Source organism: Leguminivora glycinivorella, chromosome 11 (assembly GCF_023078275.1).
Source record: "Leguminivora glycinivorella isolate SPB_JAAS2020 chromosome 11, LegGlyc_1.1, whole genome shotgun sequence".
Taxonomy (NCBI): Eukaryota; Metazoa; Arthropoda; class Insecta; order Lepidoptera; family Tortricidae; genus Leguminivora; species Leguminivora glycinivorella.
This window is the reverse complement of record NC_062981.1, coordinates 3,604,839-3,625,270: the sequence shown is the minus strand read 5'-3', so window position 1 is coordinate 3,625,270 and position 20,432 is coordinate 3,604,839. Positions and strand designations below refer to the sequence as shown.

The 20,432-nt window shown below is 36.6% G+C and overlaps 1 protein-coding gene across 1 annotated transcript in view; it reads left to right on the top strand.

The window, feature by feature from the left end:
- LOC125231000 (GTP-binding protein rho1-like) overlaps positions 1-13,811 on the top strand; it is a 287,467-nt gene extending 273,656 nt beyond the window's left edge. The window contains exons 4-7 of the mRNA XM_048136325.1: positions 3,847-3,956; positions 4,506-4,640; positions 9,931-10,071; positions 11,404-13,811. Of these exons, the coding sequence (XP_047992282.1) occupies positions 3,847-3,956; positions 4,506-4,640; positions 9,931-10,071; positions 11,404-11,490 (473 nt within the window). The 3' untranslated portion in view covers positions 11,491-13,811. The remainder of the gene's footprint in view (positions 1-3,846; positions 3,957-4,505; positions 4,641-9,930; positions 10,072-11,403) is intronic.
- Positions 13,812-20,432: the final 6,621 nt, after the last annotated feature.

Genomic DNA, 20,432 nt, shown 5'->3' with positions numbered 1-20,432 from the left:
TTCAATAATTGATTACTGACAAGCATGTATTTAAAAAAAGATTTATTTTTGTTAATGTTATGATTATACTTTTATTTATCTAAAAAACATAAAGATACATCAACAAAATGAAATTAAATATACATAATTACACTAGAAACTGAAACATACATATTCAAAGAAAAATAAATTAAAAAACCATTAGACTTAATTATTTTTACTCTTATTTCAGTTTGTAATTTTGATTAATATCATCAAATTATAACTTAATCATTCTATTCTCTCTCGTCTTTGCCTTTGGCTAGTCTGTGGTCAAGAGTAAGCCCATTTATAATAAAAAAAAAAAAAAAAAAACCAGAGCTGGCACATAAAGTTTAACTTCCTTCGTTCGAGAATATATTAATAATAATTAAGGACCTTACAACACGGGACTGACAAAGCCCATACAAAAAAGCGTACCCCTGAAATGTATGGGCCTTTTAGGCTTTAATCTAGATTGTTCTGTTTCGCAGCCTGGAAGTGGCCAAAATCATGTTTTCCCCAAATATTTTTGCGTGTTTTATTTTTTATAAGAACTAATGACATGCTTCTTTATTTTAATATCATGATATACACATTTTGAAAAAAAATGTAGGCATCATCAGTGTAGTATGATAGTATTTAATAGATGGCGATGGCGCAAAGAGTATTCGAAAGAGCCTCTGCGCTGTTGGCTTCGGCCCCACGTACGGCTCCCAAAGGTCCGGGACCCCATGGTCCCGAGATATGGAAAGAACATACAAATAATAATAAATTCAGTTATTGCAGAGATACAAGATAAGGTCCAAACAAAAGTACAAATAAAAATAAGTCACAATTACAAAATAATAATAATTTAACTACAATTGGTCAATAAATTATTTACGACAATACTGACATTTTTTCTGTTTGTGCTATACACCGTGTTTTTTTTTTCGTTAAATTCAACATGTCGTTAGATTCGTTATCAGGAACCACCATGTATATATCACTTTTAGTTAAATTCGCAAAAAAATCAGACTTTTCGTACATAAAAAATGAATTAATTAGTGTGAGAGACCCTTAATAATAATAATCAAGTTAGTGTCAAGTGACAGCACATGTCAAAACAAATAACATTGGGAAGTGGTGAAGGCTGTCACACACATGTTCAGTTAATTCAATTATTTTTATTTTTTTAGTAACTCGATAACCGTAAGAGTTAAGACGCCAGTTTCTTAGAGAAATTAAGTGTATTTAGTCTAAAGAACCATCCCTTAAAGTTAACGTAATTCAATAAAAACAGGGTGTAGAATCATAATTATAAATACCTAATTGTAATACATGTATGTATTCGTATTATAAATATAAAAAACCGGCCAAGAGCGTGTCGGGCCACGCTCAGTGTAGGGTTCCGTAGTTTTCCGTATTTTTCTCAAAAAACAACCGAACCTACCAAGTTCAAAACAATTTTCCTAGAAAGTCTTTATAAAGTTCTACTTTTGTGATTTTTTTCATATTTTTTAAACTTATGGTTCAAAAGTTAGAAGGGGGGGACGCACTTTTTTTTCCTTTAGGAGCGATTATTTCCGAAAATATCAATATTATAAAAAAACGATATTAGTAAACCCTTATTCATTTTTAAATACCTATCCAACAATATATCAGACGTTGGGGTTGGAATGAAAAAAAATATCAGCCCCCACTCTACATGTCGGGGGGAACCCTAATAAAACATTTTTTTCCATTTTTTATTTCTGCACTTTGTTGGCGTAATCGATATACATATTGGTACCAAATTTCAGCTTTCTAGTGCTAACAGTTACTGAGATTATCCGCGGACGGACGGACGGACGGACGGACAGACAGACATGGCGAAACTATAAGGGTTCCTAGTTGACTACGGAACCCTAAAAATACATTCCTTTGCCGCGGAAAAGGTACATTTCATATTTCCCGCTAACGTACGACCCATTCAAACCTTCCAAATTGATTTACACCCGAAAAGGATTACCAAAACCACGCATAACCTTAAAAATGATAACAAATTGTACATTAGATTTATGCGGTCGATTCTAATTTTAAAAATTTGATATGGTTTTGATGCCATTTTGATACTTTGGTATTGTCATCGGGCAGAACTTACCAGCGTTAGACATTTCAATTTCAATTTATTTATTTACAAATAAGCTTACAGTAAACACCAAGCGCTTAAAAGTTAGGTTATTACATATATACAAGTTACTTTATACTATACGAAATACATGAAATGCAATCAATAAAGTATGATTACATTAGTAGTGCTCGAACTATTTAATGGGAATTTAGTTCATATCTGGAAACCGCTACCAATTTTAGTATGTCGCTGAGCATGAATCGGGTCTCCGAAACAGCCGGGAGACAGTGGCTATACTTAAGCAGAATGACGTCACAAAAACCTCTTAACACGTTGTGAATCTTCTTCTTCCTTTTCTTTTCCTTGCATATTTGGCAGCCCTCAAGTGTTAAGTTTTCCTATACCATACAAAGAACTGTTTCCCGTTGTACTAATAGTATATTGTGCAACAAGGGAGGTAAGGGGAATTTTGTCAACGAGTGTTATAACTTGCGACAGCCGCAGGCTGGAGAGAGTTACAGATACAGACAATATTTTTCATCACATTTGAGAGGAAAACACAGAGGAAAAAAATCATAAGGCAAACTCTTCAATGAATGGCGGCGCCGCTGCGACCAGTAGTATATCTTCACCTATATCGGATTCTTCATATAAATCCATTGTTCTTGATTACAAACGCTTTTTGAGCACAATTTATTGCAATGTTCAAAGAAGCATGTACAATTGAACTCATTTTACATGTCCGTCAAAATGTTTGTTGACATTTTCTCATAACTAAATCCATTATTCCCTTGGGAATAAAATAGTACATTATTCTTCAGTACACGTAGACGCAATGAGACCTTTAAACAGAAAATGTGATGAAAAATAACAATACCATCCTTAAAGAACAGAGAGTAGTCCCATTCCAGCCCAAACGCGCGAACAACATACCTCTTCGATTCGAGACTACGGGGAGAACGCCTTACCTAAAACATAGGATATTATTATTTAATATGTAGTCATACGCGATGAAGTCCCGATTTAAAAATAATTATGAACACACCTCTCTCGCGATTCTGGCGTTTAATGGCGACGGTCATTGCTTAGCATCACGTTTGCTCTTTTGCCTGCAGTACCATTAAAATGAAATCAAAACTATAACAGATTTTGAATACAGAATCGTTGTCCATAATCCAATGGCAAGCGCGGCTTAGCCTGACGAGGGTACTTCCCCTTGGATATTGTTTAAGCGGAGTGTCTGCTCACCTGAGCTTAGTGACATTCCACCATTCAAAACAAATCTGGGCATTCTGTTCTGTCGGTATCGTCGGTGACCGAGTGAATAAGTGAATGAATGGAATGAGTGAGTCGCGTTGAGACAGAATGTTACGCCGTGGTTTGCGTGGGCGACGGTCGCGCGATGGTCGCGCGACGGCGATGCGACGCATACGAAATCAAACCTTATCGATATGGAAGTATGAGACGCGACGGCGACGGTCGCGCGACCGTCGCCCACGCAAGACACGGCGTTACGGTTACGCGCTGACAGAATGTTACGCGCTGAGTGAGCGGCATTCCACCCAAAGTAACAATGACTGTGTCAGTTGGAATTCGCATTAGAAGTTTCACTTCATAAAAACATTACAATTTTTTTTATATTTTGTTTTTTATGGTTATTTATTATGTTGCAAGAACCCCTGTTTACGAATACGCCTCCTCCAAACGGTATATCATGTATACTTTTATTTGAACGAAATATTATTTGTCCTCAGGAACGACCTCGTATGACACCGTCAGGCCTCTGGCGTACCAGGACGCGAAGATCTTCATGCTATGCTTTAACGTGGCTGAGCCTGAATCCCTACACAATGCTGCTGCTAAGGTATTTATAATATATCATAGTTACTGTTTATGTCATGTATTTTGTCAATCTCAGGGTACGTAGCCAAATAAATGCGACAGAGCCAGACTGCATTCCTGTCGGCGTCTGGAGTTGTTGGTTGCCATTTGGCTACGCCGGCAGGAGTGTTGTCCATTACTAACGCCTCCCGTTGGAGTCTAGTCTACTCTATGGCTGGTTCTCGACTGAAGTTAGGCGCAACTGCGCATCGATACGATTTTTCATGTCTTGACGCTCAAAAGATTTTAGTTTCGGAGATTTTATAGATGAGGCGGAGTTTCATCAGGTCTTTATAGGAACTTCTTAAGAGTATGTCCATAAAGTTATACTTACTCAATCGAGCAATAAACAACCTACAGAGGGATGTGTATACTATTTTTATTTTGAAGTTCACTCGTTGAGTACCAAGAACTCGAGCCAATGTAGGTGTATGACTGTCAGGCGCATGCCGATTTAAAAGGGGTGACAGAGGAATGTAGATCGTATAGTGTACTATGTCTGATTCGATTAACCCGACGTTTTGGTCCTCAGTGGTACAGAGAAGTGCGGACACACGGCGGTTCCGCTCCTGTACTTCTTTGCGGCTGCAAAGCTGACCTTCGACACGACAAAGAAACCCTCACCATGCTGTCCAAGCTTAAAGCCCACCCTGTCACAAGCGAAGAGGTAAGCACCCACATCTATACTAATGGGAAAGAAGTGAAAGTACCTATATGTCTGTTCTAATTCTAAAACAAATGAGGTATAGTTTTAATCCTAAAAGGCCCATACATTTCAGGGGTACGCTTTTTTGTATGGACTTTGTCTGTCCTGTGTTATAAGGTCCTTGACTATTATAAATCACCCATTAAGTACATGTTCTCGTAGGTAAGACGAGTGGCCTAACTTTACTTCATCATCATAAACGAAGATTTAATGAAGGAAGTTAAACTTCATGTGCCAACTCTGGATTTGTGAGAATAGAATCATCAGTAGCTTTATTTGACGTTCATATGCGCATTGTAATATGCCTACTTGAAATAAATATTTCATTTCATTTCATTTCATTACTAATATTATAAATGGGAAAGTGTGTGTGTCTGTTTGTTTGTCCGTCTTTCACGGCAAAACGGAGCTACGAATTGACCTGATTTTGTAAGTGGAGATAGTTAAAGGGATGGAGAGAGACAAAGGCAACTTTTTCTCTCTTTCAAACCTTCCCACTTCCCTCAAATGTGGGGTGGAAGTTTGTATGGAGCAAACCGCTATTTTCTAATTTAACGCAAGTGAATCCGCGGGCAAAAGCTAGTATAATATAACTCTGAATAAGATATATACTTGCGATAAAATCGTACTTCGGAAATATCATCATCCTCCTTGCGTTCTCCCGGCATCCGCCACGAGTCAGTGAGTTTTTACATTATCCGATCCGATATCGGATGTCGGAAGAATTTCAAAGGAAAAAATCTTACATGGCGGCTAAAATATATCGGTCCTACATCCGATATTGGATCGGATAATGTGAAAACGCACTTATGAGGTGTAGGAGCATGGGGTCCGCTTTGAAACACGTCTATATTTTCTTTCTTTTTAGGTAATTTGGCGGCCACTGGGGCCAGGCAGAAGTATTGTAATTTTAAAAACTCCGTTCTTAAGGTTCCGTAGTCAACTAGGAACCCTTATAGTTTCGCCATGTCTGTCTGTCCGTCCGTCCGTCCGTCCGTCCGCGGATAATCTAAGTAACGGTTAGCACTAGAGAGCTGAAATTTGGTACCCATATGTATATCAATCACGCCGACACAGTGGTAAAATAAAAAGAGGAAAAAAATGTTTTGTTAGGGTACCCCCCTACATGTAAAGTGGGGACTGTTTTTTTTTTTTTTTCATTCCAATCCCAACGTGTAATATATTGTTGGATAGGTATTTAAAAATGAATAAGGGTTTACTAAAATCGTTTTTTGATAATATTAATATTTTCGGAAATAATCGCTCCTAAAGGAAAAAAAAGTGTCCTCCCCGCCCTCTAACTTTTGAACCGTATGTTTAAAAAATATGAAAAAAAAATCACAAAACTAAGGACTTTATAAAGACTTTCTAGGAAAATTGTTTTGAACTTGATAGTTTCAGTAGTTTTTGAGAAAAATACAGAAAACTACGGAACCCTACACTGAGCGTGGCCCGACACGCTCTTGGCCGGTTTTTTATGTAATAACTGAAATGCGGGCATTGGACCCTGAAACTAAAACTAACTGTCCAAAAGTTTAGTTAATATAAGGCTACCATGATATTCGTTATTTTACCATAGTATTAGAGCCTGTTGATTTGCCCTAGTTTCAAACGTCAATATAAAGGCAACGCATGAACGAGCCCAATTGATGAAGCGCGAACATTCCTCAGTTTTAATAAGTCAAAACTATTCGAGGGTCATTCCAATAAACTGGGAAACGGAATGAGTGATTTGGGTCACTTCATTGATCCAGAATGTATTTCATAAGGGATCATCCATAAATTACGTCACACGTTAAGGGGGAGGGAGGGGGTCGACGAAGTGTGACAATGTGTGACAAGGGGGAGGGAGGGGTCCTAAATTTCGTGACGTCACATTTCAAAATCTATCATAATCTAAGGGTTTTATGAAAACCTCATAAACATATATATATATACAAATACAGAATGATCGGTAACCGGATGAAAAGCCAAAAGTAGGCGATAGTCTAGGCCATTTAGAACATTCTTATGTCTTGGACAAAATTTGATTCGTCGTTTTTAGGGTTTTTTTTAAACTTCTCGGTGAAAACGCCAAAATTTCAGACTAAATTGATAAGCGTACTCTTGTTACTGTAGATAGTTGTTTTGGTTTTATTTCGTATTGTAAAATGTCTATCGTATACCATAAAATAAATTAGACATATCTGTGTCTAAAGAAAATTAAACTACAGCAATTTGAAAATTGAATAACATAAAAAAAATATTTAAGCGATTACTTAGGTCGAAAAAAACACTAAAATTTGTCTAAGCCATGTATAGCTAAAAATGTTGTAAATGGCCTAGAATATCACCTATTCTCGACTTTGCATCTGGTTATAAATATAAGATACCAATTGTTTTGTCGACCGATTCAGAATGTGGAATCTTGAGCGTTGCGGGGGTTTCAAGGCACGTAGGTTAAATAAATTTGTCACTCACACACCAACACGTGGAAAATATTAACTGCAAAACATCAAACAATGTAGTTTGATTCATATTTTTTTAACATTTAAGAGTCAAAATCATCATTTAAACGTTTATTCTACCAGCCACATCAAGTTAAAATTTCTTTGCACACTTGTAGATAAAAATGAAACTTTGTTTGAAGTATCAAGAGAGCCTTTACCCGTTGGTGGAGTGAAGAATAATTTAAGTACATAAATGGAAATAAGATTGATTTCTACCCGCTGTTTTCATTCAATAATTTGTACGTGTAAATTTGCAAAATATGTGACGTCACACTAGGGAGGGGGGAGTCTAACAAATGTAACCAGCTGTGATAAGGAGGGGGGGAGGGGTCAAAAATCACGATTTTTAGTGTGACGTAATTTATGGATGATCCCTAACTGGTGCCGTAGCCGAATGGCATTTCTGCGACGCGAAACGGAAACGAAACGCCGCGAAAGGTTAGTCTGGCTCTGTCGCGCCAATACGCAAGAGCGATAGAGATAGACATCTACGAGCGTTTCGTTTCGTGAGCGTTTGTGCCATTCGGCTACGTATCCTGGAGAGTAATTTTTCGTCGAAGCTATGTATTTCATTATTCATCAATATTTTTCGCATGATACTGTTCAACTTTTTTCGGGCGAAACACTGGGTTCATAAAAGAAGATCCCGACGAATTGAGAACCTTTGAGTTTTTGAAGTAGGTTGAAGGAAACATACCGATATAGTTCATAATGGTTTTTCGTCGTATTTCCTCGGAAACGTAGGTATAATACCAAAGTGTTTTTTGAAATTTTTTTCAATTTATAAAACTATTTTCCCTTACTTTGTTATTAAAATACCACCGTAGACCGCATCATCACTTACGCCGTGGCTTGCGTGGGCGACGGTCGCGCGACGGCGATGCGACGCATACGAAATCAAACCTTATCGATATGGAAGTATGAGACGCGACGGCGACGGTCGCGCGACGGTCGCGCGACCGTCGCCCACGCAAGACACGGCGTTACCATCAGGTGTGATCGTGGTCAAACGTCTACCTATTCAAACTAAAAAAAACCTAATCAAAGATATAGGAGTCATTTTAAATATGCTATAGGTTTGGAAATTGCAAGCTTTAGGTACGTAGGTATATTATTTGGTAACAACATCTTGACTGAATTTACTTGAACCTCTAACCAACAATATCCTCGTGACTCTTAACTTCAAAATTTGAAATGAAGCGTTATACCTATTTACAAAAACTCCTACCCCCTTATTCATAAACGTACTCTAAAGTTATCAAGCCGATAAAGTTCGTTTGTCCCTTTCCGACGTATTGGTGTGATAGAAAAGGACAAACGAACTTTATCGGGTTGATAACTTAAGAGTACGTTTATGAATAAGGGGGTTAGGCTCTTATTTCGTAAATCTCAGATACATAACTGTATTTATTCCTTATTTTGTGATAGAACATCCAACACCGAGCGAGTTTGATCCTAATTGAGGCCCCCGGGATCTGCCGAGGATTCCCTTGAGACTGGACTAATCTATTTGCGTCAGTTAGCATCTAAATGATACCAATCCTGGAGGTTGTTGACCTTTTGAAAGTCTAGGCACTTCAGTAATGATGTAAAAGTAATGGAGAATAACTGAAAACCTCGCCTCTTCGTTTAGAATAATAATATCGTATGATTTTATTAAAAGTTGAAATTCCCGTCTAACATTTTTATCGAGTCTTCTTTTTCTTCTGCGTGTAATAAAATTAATTCTTACGTAAATTGATTTATTATTTTTATTAAATTCGTTTCGAAAAGAAACGTTGACAAACGATTTTAATAGTTTTTATAGAACCGGAAACAATACATACTTACTCGTTTATGCGTATAGGCACAGAATACATATTAGTACAAGTGTACCTATAGGATAGACACTTAGACAGCCTTTCAGAGGAAACATTAAGCTTAAGTACAATAACTTAATCTGCAACTTTTTTTACAAAAATCCCAAAAAAATGTCGTTAGCCTGCTGTCAACACGACATCTATCGGCTTATTCACTAAACTTATTACTTATACAGGAAATTCAAATTAACAAAAATTCTATGCTCCTCGGTTCCCACTGAATAACTCTAGTTAAAAAACTTACCTTTAGACCCCAATAAGTCGGTAGTTTCTAAAAGTTTCCAATGAGTTTTTAAACAGCGAATGAATTTTCTCTGGCTAGGATTACTAACGGGAACCTTATTTCAAGTAGTTTTTGTTAAACGATTTTAGTTTAAAATGTAAAAGAAGTTTTCTATTCAGGTGAACGTGACTTTAAATTATCGACGAAAAATATCTTACAAAAGGAAAAATACTAGTGCATACGTTTTATTTTATTTACCTACATGAACATATTATAAGAAACAGACTTAACTTAAAAGCTAGCAAATGTCTAAAATGTCTAAAATTCATTTTATACAATACATGTTGCTGTGAAAGCCTGAAATACGGTAAAACCTAGGTTTTACCGATGCCAATTGATGCCCATGATTGAAGCCCAAAGTGAGAAATATGTGTTGTTTACGTCGGGCTTTTACTGACATTGATTTGGTAAAACGTAAAACCTAGGTCTTACCACGGCGACTTAGAAGTTTTGAGGAAGTTCTATGAAAAACTTGTGCCACTTAAATGAAGCGCGCAGTAGGTACATTTTACATTAAAAAGTCGTTTCTGGTTTCCTCATGGTCAAATTAACACGCTCCTAAGTTTTTGTCCCACCTATATATTAACGCTTTCAAAACTGATATTTTCCTTCCCTTGCAGGCACTCGGCGTAGCGAGACAGCTTGGCGCAACGACCTACGTCGAAACGTCAGCGCGAGCGTCGAGTAAAGGCGTCAAAGACGCTTTCGAAGTAGCCGCCTTTGCCGCACTGGGGAAACTGAACAAACAACAGATGAAACAAGTAAGTGTTGCCTTTATCGTATCATTATCTTATGATAATGATTATTAAACGTAGTGGGATAGCCTAACGGCCTAACGTCGTAGTGACTTACGTGGAAAAGTCCGCGCGAGCGTCGAGCAAAGGCATAAATATTTTGTTGGAATTGGGCAAACCCAGTCCCTCATGTTACCTTCGTTAATTACTTTGCATTAATTACTTGTGAACAAAATTCAACTTCCATTTTTAAAGAGATGTTTAATTAGGTAGGTATCTAATGTAAAAAATATGTGTGTATATTGAAATTCTTGTAGCTGATCTTTCATTCTTAAGCTTTTTAGGCACCTAGTTCAAAATAATGTCGGTATTTAGATTTTGATTAAACTATTTAAAACCGCTCAAACATGCAAATGTGGTTTTCAATAGTTATTCGAAAATGGTTTGTGGTTATCAAACTGTTTGAAATATTTTATATAGGATATATTATTGTATTTGAAAGCTATTTACTCGTGGTTTTATTTAAATTAGTAAAATGCTTTTCACGACCCCAGCTAGTAAATTATTAATAAGGTTTAATTGACTTTTCAAGTCATACAATTTTAAACGATAAATGATATTTTTATTATTTAATTTTCATTTGATTGATAATGCATTTAGAATTTAGCGTTAAAGTGAAAAAAATGGATAACCCGAATAAAGGTCGATTTTAAAGTTGCAACTTTGTCTACTAGGAAAACAAACTAACGATTTTCAATATAACATCAAGATAGTGTGAAAAAAGGAAGTCTACGTAGGCGGGTTTGCAATCAATCAACATTGATCATGTTCGTCGCGTTATCTCGGATTTTTCCCACGGTTCACTAAAGCAGTTTCCTGATGATCATGACAATATTTTCGGCGACTGACCCGATAGACGATTGACTCGTTCATTTGGTGACTCGATATTCGTTTTGTAAAGCGCACTTCTTATCACCTTATATTGTTCTAGAAACTCGGGAGATATCATCTCGTTTTATTACCGAGCCTCAGCGCGTTTATTAGAGCAGTTTAACTATCGGGTCGAATCTTTTTAAAATGCAACTCAAAAAGACTCGAGCCTTTTAATAAATATGACTAAATAGGAGTAAAGAAAATGGACATCAATTACGTGAGATCTGTATATATTACACATTGGTTTCGCATAGGTCTCAAACGTCTACAAAAGGCTCAACTTAGAATAAATAAGTTTACAAATGACGATTCGACATAATTGTGACATTTTGAAAATCTGAATCTAGTCTTAAAATAGAAGACCCAAAGTACTCTCGTCTATTCACACTCCTTTATCAATCTTTCAACGTTTTTTTCTATTTCCAGCAGAAGCAGCAAGTCGGGCGCAGCAAAAGCAAGCGCGACCTGAAGGCAGAGCTGAAGGGACGAGCCAAGAGTTGCTGCGTTATGTGATCCGGGGCCGGCCACCCCTCGCGGTGGCCGCACGACGTTTAAGCCATCGCGAACTCTTCTAGAGTGGTTAAAGCACCAGTTTTAAGAAATTCAAACCTTACGGAGTTGTTGCGTCATATGATCTAGGGCCGACCATCCTTCGCGATGGCTGCACGACGTTTAAGCCATCGGGAACTCTTCTAGAGAGGTTAAGCACCAATTTTAAGAAATTCAAACCTTACGGCGTTATGTGATCTAAGGCTAAATTAGCGTTGACTGCACGATGTCTAAAAATCCTGGAGATCTACCAGTATAACAATATTCAAACGAGGAGCTGTCATTGGCTATGATTTTTGAAGCTAAAAGTTTGGACGCGGCCATTTTGCCCAAGGCCTGTGAAAAGATGGATCTAGGCTCCTTGGTCAAATTCTAGTAAAAGGAATTTTCGCCTGGAACTCTAATTCTAACCGCAGCTGAGGCTCCAGATATGGAAGGAGGCTTTTAGGCGTCAAGGATCCGCCCTTAGTCTAATCAGTGACAGAAAAGTTTTCATGGCCTGTTAAAATCTGTGTTTGAATTGTTGACTCACAAAATTGTGACGAGTGACTTTGATATTTCAAGTTTGAAATGAAAAAGTATTTTTAGTATTGTGTTAAGTTAGTTAAGTATTGGCGTGATGATTGTTTGGACTTCCTTGAGAAATATCAGTGAAACTAAGGTGCAATCTAAGAAGCTATGAAAAAAGGAGCCTGTGATAATCTATAATAGGAATTCGTAAACGAGACTCTTGAGAAACGATAGTTACATCCTTGAAAAGAGTCGAAGAAATTTTAATAGGACGGTTTGAGGCACACTCAGTCAGTAAAATTTTAATAAAAGTAGTAATTAGTATTGTCTTAAAAGTGATTTGCTAGAATTGCTAGATATGAGACATTGCCCTTTTGTCGCTTAAGCCTAGTTCGGAATAGGCTAATAATATAGTCAAATGGCTTGTATTTGTGTCTTTGCAGGTATAAAGAGTCCCTACACCCATAGCAGCATACACCCTTTTCGCGTGCAAAGTCACAAATAGTCGACAAAAATACTAATGTACTTGTAGTCCGCACCCTACACTATCGTCTCTCGAGCGTCAGCGTATAGTCAACAATGGATTTTGTTCGACGCAACTTGACAGCGACGGCATTTTCCATAGCGCTTGCTAGACACCGCTCAAAAGACGTTAGTGTGTGGTGGCCTTTAGAAGGTTTAGGTACATCAACGTTGTTGTAGTAGAAGCCCAAAAATAATGCAAAGTACCTCTTGTCTCTAGCAATATCACATGCATTATGTAGGTAATATGTAAATATACGAACGTTAAGGTGTTGAACGCAAAATAGTTCGTAATACTTGTTTAAATCAAAAAGGTACTGAAATGTTATATAAATGTCAAAGCGTCGTAATATTCTAATGAAAAAATGTAAAAAGATATGTAACGGAAAATAAGTGTTTTCATATACAATAAATATAGATAAAATACTTAGTGTTTTTCTATTACAATAGCATTTTCAAATTGGTGTATAGTTATAAAGTTACGATATTTTTTTCTGTAGGACCAACGTTTTATGCGCTGTATATATATAAATTAGTAGATATGTGGTTGTTTGTCAATGCGAAGCGTTTTCTTATAGTTTGTGATATACATACGTAAAGTAAAAAAAAATATGCACAATTATGGACAATACGATTGAATAATGGTCCAGGTAGTACCACGTCCATATTTGCTACGTTAGAAGTTAAAATTTTGTACCGTTACGAACTTACGATGTTAAATTTAGTATCTGCCTGCGACTCAGTACATTTTTATTTTGTAGACCTATAAATTAATTTTAATTTGTTTACATTTCACAATTGAATGTAAAATGTCTTGCTACAAAATTTCTTCTAACCAAAAAAAAGGGTTTAAAGTGACAAAATTAATATGTAAAATGCCTTTTTTACTAACGATAAACTATCGACATAGCTACAATGGAAAAATGATAAATATTAGTTTTAATTTAATTTGTAAGTAAACTTTAATTCTTTTTTTTTATATAGTTTTCATGTAGTTAGTCGATATAAAGCTTTAAATTCAATGTTAGCTTTAATTACCGGGTAATGTTATGTATACCTATTTAAATACCTATAGCGTTATATTGAGGATACTGCTTTTAGTAAAAAAAATGATTTTAATTATAAGTGACTTTCCGTTACAGAAAAGTTCTTATGGTTCAAGTGTAATCGTACAAAATTCTAAAAATAATATAGTCACTACATAGAGGTTAAACTGACATATTCAAAATAAATATTAAAATACACCGACGTGCTCATACTGTGCTCATACACACGAGTCTAGCCGTTGCAAACATTCATGCCTGATGACATGTCTCTATATGACGCGAAAATGGTTGCCCATCGCGATATAGTAACGTGAGTGCATCCGTACATTTAAATATTTAAAATTTCCACATGAATCATAAGGACATTTTAAGCATGTTACGCCACATATGGTTCTTTCATTGTTATAATATTTACATATCATCCAGCTTCAATTTCATTCAGTTTATATAGATACTTCTTATCACTAAGTACGTCTTTCATATTTAAAGTCACTTGTGGATAGAACGCGATTAATTATTATTATTAATTTGACTTTTTTTCGACGTTTGGACCAGGTTGCACCGGCCGTGGTCACGGAATACTGACGTTCCAGCAAAATGTCAATAAAGTTGTTAATAACACGAAACTATCCGAAACGTCGAAACGTCGGGGTGAAGGTCAAAATATAAAAGAATGTTAATTGATCGCGTTTGACCAGGGGCCTATTGCATAACAATTTACAACTCATATTACAAGCGGTAGTCCCCCTCCAATTCATTTTATAAGAAAGAGAGTTCCGCTTGTAATACAAGTTGTAAATTGTTATGCAATAGGCCCCTGTATGTGACTTTAAATATGTGTACAATACGCGAGAATTTAAATTTGTACGTCTTAGTTATTAAATAAACAAGTACTAGGTAAACTTTTCACAAAAAAATTAGGAATATTAGAGATATTTCATTTTGCCCGTCGGTGTAACCGTGGCTTTTAAAAAACCTAAATAAAAAAAAAATCAAATTTGCCTTAGGCCGTACTAATTATTTGGTAACATTTTTGTATACTTTAAAATTATTATATTTTTAGACAAAAATGAATACCTATAAGTTATTAATTATTATATCTATATTTATATTGTCAGTTTAATATATTAGAGCGATGATCAGTTTTTTTTTATTTAGGATAAAAAAATGTGCGATTTGTGAGAAAAGGGACGTTTGGGCAATTTTTTTTGTGAAACTTTGTCTTGTATTTATGATTACTTGTATCATTTTAAATATCTTGAGCATTTTTATTCCCTAAAGTTCCTTTTCCAATGGTACATCACATTTGATAGCTCTAATATGTTACTGGCTGCCCCTAGAATACATCTAGCATCATCGATGCTACACACAGCTCATGTGTGGGAGCGAGACACCGCTATACACACATATAGCGCTCTCACTCACTCACATAGCGTATCTTAATGTACACACGTTTTATATTTTAACACTTGTTGAAACTCTGCTACTTTGAATGTTGTCTCTAGACTATCAATATAGCGTTCAGTGTTTTTGAGAATTGTGTTTTATTTACAAATCCGTCCTATTTTAAAAACTACTCAGGAAAATTATGATAATAGGGAATGGACCATACTATTTTCAGAAAAGGTTCGGGTTTTTTTTTAATCAGTGACTTCTGACTCTTCTGAGTCCAGTCCCTGATGATACGGGCGGCTGAATTCAATTAATCAGTTTTTTTTCCCGTAAGTATGCATAGATAATAGGTTCGGTTTAGCTCTCGATTCGGCTAGACATTCAATTTCAATTTTTCAATTTATTTATTTCCTTAGTAAATAATTATAACTTTACAGTGGGTATGTTGTACATAAAGATAGGGTAGGAAACAATTCCTCCGTACTAGTAAAAACTGTATGACGGCAGGAAGCACCACCTCTCCCGGATTAGGTACGTAAAAAATAATCTTAGACAAGACGCAATATACAAGACAATAGGTGTCTATGCACAATTAGTTATAGGATACAAAAATTATCTGTTTAAGGTATGAAAATAATATACAGGAAGTAGATGTAGGTGTTATGAGTATGTGTGTCAGTGTGTGTGTGTGTGTGTGTGTGTGTGTGTGTGTGTGTGTGTGTGTGTGTGTGTGTGTGTGTGTGTGCGTGCGTGCGTGCGTGCGTGCGTGCGTGCGTGCGTGCGTGCGTGCGTGCGTGCGTGCGTGCGTGCGTGCGTGCGTGCGTGCGTGCGTGCGTGCGTGCGTGCGTGCGTGCGTGCGTGCGTGCGTGCGTGCGTGCGTGCGTGCGTGCGTGCGTGCGTGCGTGCGTGCGTGCGTGCGTGCGTGCGTGCGTGCGTGCGTGCGTGCGTGCGTGCGTGCGTGTGTGTGTGTGTGTGTGCGCGCGCGCGCATGTGTGTATTACTGTTACCACTAGTGAGATTTTAAAGACCACAAGGCTATTATGTATGGATGTATATAAGTAAGTACCCATTATGCAGAATTTGTGAAAAACACAACGTTAGAAATATTGTTATTATAAATCTTGAATGTAGTATATTTTGCTCATAAGCTTGTTCAACCTTCGTGCCTTGATACCCTCGCAACGCTCAAGATTACACTTTTTGAACATTGGAATCCTTCGCTTGCTCGAGTATCAATATTGGCACGTGCGGTTAAACAACTACATTATCTTGGTTAGAAATTCAAATTTCGATAGGACCGACATTGACGATATAAGGTGTATTAGGGTAATTTCTAAAGGGGAATCTTGACATGATGGAAAGAGTGGTGATTTTTATGCGACTTTCGAAATTAGATGACTTTCGGAATTAGGTACTCTAATGCATTACTTAGTCTATCTATCAAAATGGAAATTAACTCACGCCAAATAAAGTACTTCGAATATCTTAATCAATCGCAGTATACTTCTCCTTTAATTGTAAAGTTTATATGGCTATACTTTATTAAATTAAGGTGACGGACCCAATCATGGACAGTTTAAGAAAAAAATTCGCCTGTTTTTGATATTTCACTGATAAATGTAAAAATTCTACCGCCAAGCGTGTTAAATCTTGAATGTCCTATCCTTCTTCTACATTTCGAGCGTATTGCAGAATAGATACTCCTATTGGTTTCTTCATAGTTAACAAATTAAAACTAGGTGTTTTTTCTCCAATTATGGACGGCAGTTCTCCAGTAATGGATCCCCCATTATGGACAGTGAAATAAATTTAAAATTTTACTTTTAAAGCCAACCGATACGCAATGAGTCAATTTTATACACCATAAATACAATTAGTTTGGGTTATTTTAACATAGGATGGTTTCTTGTAAATTTTGGTTTTGTAAATTGTTCCTTGTCCATCATAGGAGGTAGGCAGTTTTTCGGGTCCAGTAATGGACACTCGCAAAATAGCGTCATTTCTTTATATCTTTGGAGCAACAAACTAGTATGTTTTATACCTTATCTCATGCTTAATGCAGTAAGTAAAACGCATTCAAGATTACACCGTGCGTTATTTTTTTATTATTTTATACATGAACTCATCTCTCTTAGCAACATTACTAAGAATTCGTCTTGATATTTTTTTCAGTAAACTGGTGAATTTTATCTTGTCTCTAAATCCTTCAGAAATAACCGAATTAATTGAAACTTCAAAATGAAACAGCTCTACAACTCTAGTTTATGGTACATAGCCGTCAGTTTTTAGAAACTTATTTTAGATATTTATTTTTAAGGATTTGTGTTTTTTTGTCCATAATGGCATCACCGTCCATTATGGGGTATTTTACCTTAGTTAAGTACTTATTGGAATTATGAATTTAAAGGAAAACATACTTTAATTTTTTAATGAAGTTATCTCAAATATTGACATTCCTGATCTCAGAGTAATCACAATTTTGATTACCTAAACCAGAGACTAATTATGAATATAGATTGCAATTTGCAATAGGGATTTAAAATATAACGATGATTTTATCTTATACTTTACGACAACAGTCTTATATAGGTACATATAAAAATAAATAAGTAAATAAATATTGGGGGACACCTTACACAGATCAACCTAGCCCCAAACTAAGCAAAGCTTGTACTATGGGTACTAGGCGACGATATACATACATACGTATATAGATAAATATATACATAATTATTATACATAGAAACATCCATGACTCAGGAACAAATATCTGTGCTCATCACACAAATGCCCTTACCGGGATTCGAACCCGGGACCGCGGCTTAGCAGGCAGGATCACTACCAACTACGCCAGACCGGTCGTCAATATTTAAATGTTCCTTCTCTTGTGTAACCTTCTTTCTATTTATTATCTTATTAATTTTTATATGAATATTATTTTTTTAAACCAAATTTTGACGTGTAAAATGGCTTTACAAATAAATGAATCGAGGATGCCGAAAAAGGGCGAAAAAAACATAAGTAGTTAGGCGAAGTTGTATCGCGGGGACGCTAAACGTCTATGAAGTTTTTCGAAGACACATAATTAAAAGCATACGAAGAATTATACTATGGGTGCTAAGCGACGATATACATACTTAAATAGATAAATACATACTTATATATATACTAGCTTTTGCCCGCGGCTTTGCTCGCGTTAGAAAGAGAAAAAATATAGCCTATGTCACTCTCCATTCCTTCAACTATCTCCACTTGAAAAATCACGTCAATTTATCGCACCGTTTTGCCGTGAAAGACGGACAAACAAACTGACAAACACACTTTCCCTTTTATAATATTAGTATGGATATAGAAACATCCATGACTCAGGAACAAATATCTGTGCTCATCACACAAATGCCCTTACCGGGATTCGAACCCGGGACCGCGGCTTAGCAGGCAGGGTCACTACCGACTGAGCCAGACCGGTCGTCAAAGACGCAATAAGCAATATGATCCACATCCACTCGTACACTGCTTTAATTAGGCACAGAGCGAATACAGATTGACAGTCTATACTACAAACTAGTCTATGTACCTGTAGCCAATCGTGCTCTGTTTGACACGAGAAATTAGCATTAAATTTCTCGACTAAACTTCCTATAGATTCGCAATAACTTCAACAAAGCTACAAGTCAAATAAATTAGATTGCCCCCTGCGTGCAATGAACAAGTTTCGAAATTAACGTCTCAGAGGAAAACAAGGAGATACGGGAACTTAAAAAAGTTCTTCCTTGCATTATCCCATTTCTATAGCTTGGGGTCCGCCATGGCATTAAACCCGAGAGCGTTGGCGTTTGCACCAGTTTTTAGAGAGCGACTGTAATCACGCCTTAATAAATTCGACTCAGAGGGTAAGGCACTAGTGCCGTAGCCGAATGTTATGGCATTTCTGCGACGCGAAACGAAAACGAAACGCCGCGAAAGGTAGTCTGGCTCTGTCGCGCCAATACGCAAGAGCGATAGAGATGGATATCTACGAGCGTTTCGTGTCGTGAGCGTTTGTGCCATTCGGCTACGTACCCCCGCAGGCAATTATGGTCGCGCGATAAATGATAAAAACATCTGGCCGTCAGCACGGGAAGCATGGTCGCGCGATAGACGATAAAATAGCAGGCCGTCCCTATCGCACTATTAGTAAGTGCGATAGGGACGGCCTGCTATTTTATCGTCTATCGCGCGACCTGCTACTGGCTACTGGTCCCTCCAGAAGCGAGTTACAAGCGATAAGTTGTCGGTGATACTATAAAAATTTTTAAAATCTTCATATATTTTGGAGCCTTGGTCCATGGGGCTACGCCGGCTCCCTTAGGCCACTTCACAGCATTAACAATTTAATAAATATACAAACTCATTATAAAAAAAAATTCAGAACAAAAGTAGAAAATAAAACAACCGAATTGTATATTCATTGTATTGATATCACTTTTCTGATCATTATTATTATTTCTTTTTTTAATGTATAAAATAGCATCAATTTCCTTTGATCAAGTTAGACATCATTTTATTGGAATTTTATTTGAAAGATTGTATTTTTTATTTATTTTTTACATAATTGTAACAGTGTTTGACAGTGTATGATTAGCACCAATAAATGTATCTATCTATGAAAGAAACTATGTACAAATTCAGCAGTCTTTGACAGGGGTACCGCGAGAATTGAATGGAACATCCCTATTTCGATCATCGTGTATTTTATAGTTCATTGCTCGGCGACGATCTAAGTAATAACTCGCTCGGGCTATGATCGCGAGTTTTTGATCATTCACAGTTACCTGCTTAGTTTCATTAGATTTACATTGGATATAGACCGCAATTATCTTTTTGATTTTTGTCGAGCTCCCGATAAGTTGACGCAGTTACCTACATGCATCAGATCATGCTCTACAATCCAAGTCAATACTCCTAGCCTAATAAATGAATACTTAGGTGTACCTAGAATTGTTTTGCTATTATAATTGTCTGTGATGAAACATTTTCTTCAATCTAATGAAGTAAATAAATATAAGAATAAGAAGTATGTATTCCAGCAACAGCAACCAGCAGCCCCTCGGGACTAACTCGGAGAATAAATCAGAACTCACGCCGCGTCTCAGTTACATTGTCGTCTGGAGTAACGCCTATCGTAAACTCTACAAAGAAATAAATATACGCAAATAATAGTATTTTATACAATCGTGATATAATAAATAAATAAATAATAAAATAAATATTGGGGACACCTTACACGGATCAACTTAGCCCCAAACTAAGCAAAGCTTGTACTATGGGTGCTAAGCGACGATATACATACTTAAATAGATAAATACATACTTAAATACATAGAAAACATCCATGACTCAGGAACAAATATCTGTGTTCATCACACAAATAAATGCCCTTACCGGGATTCGAACC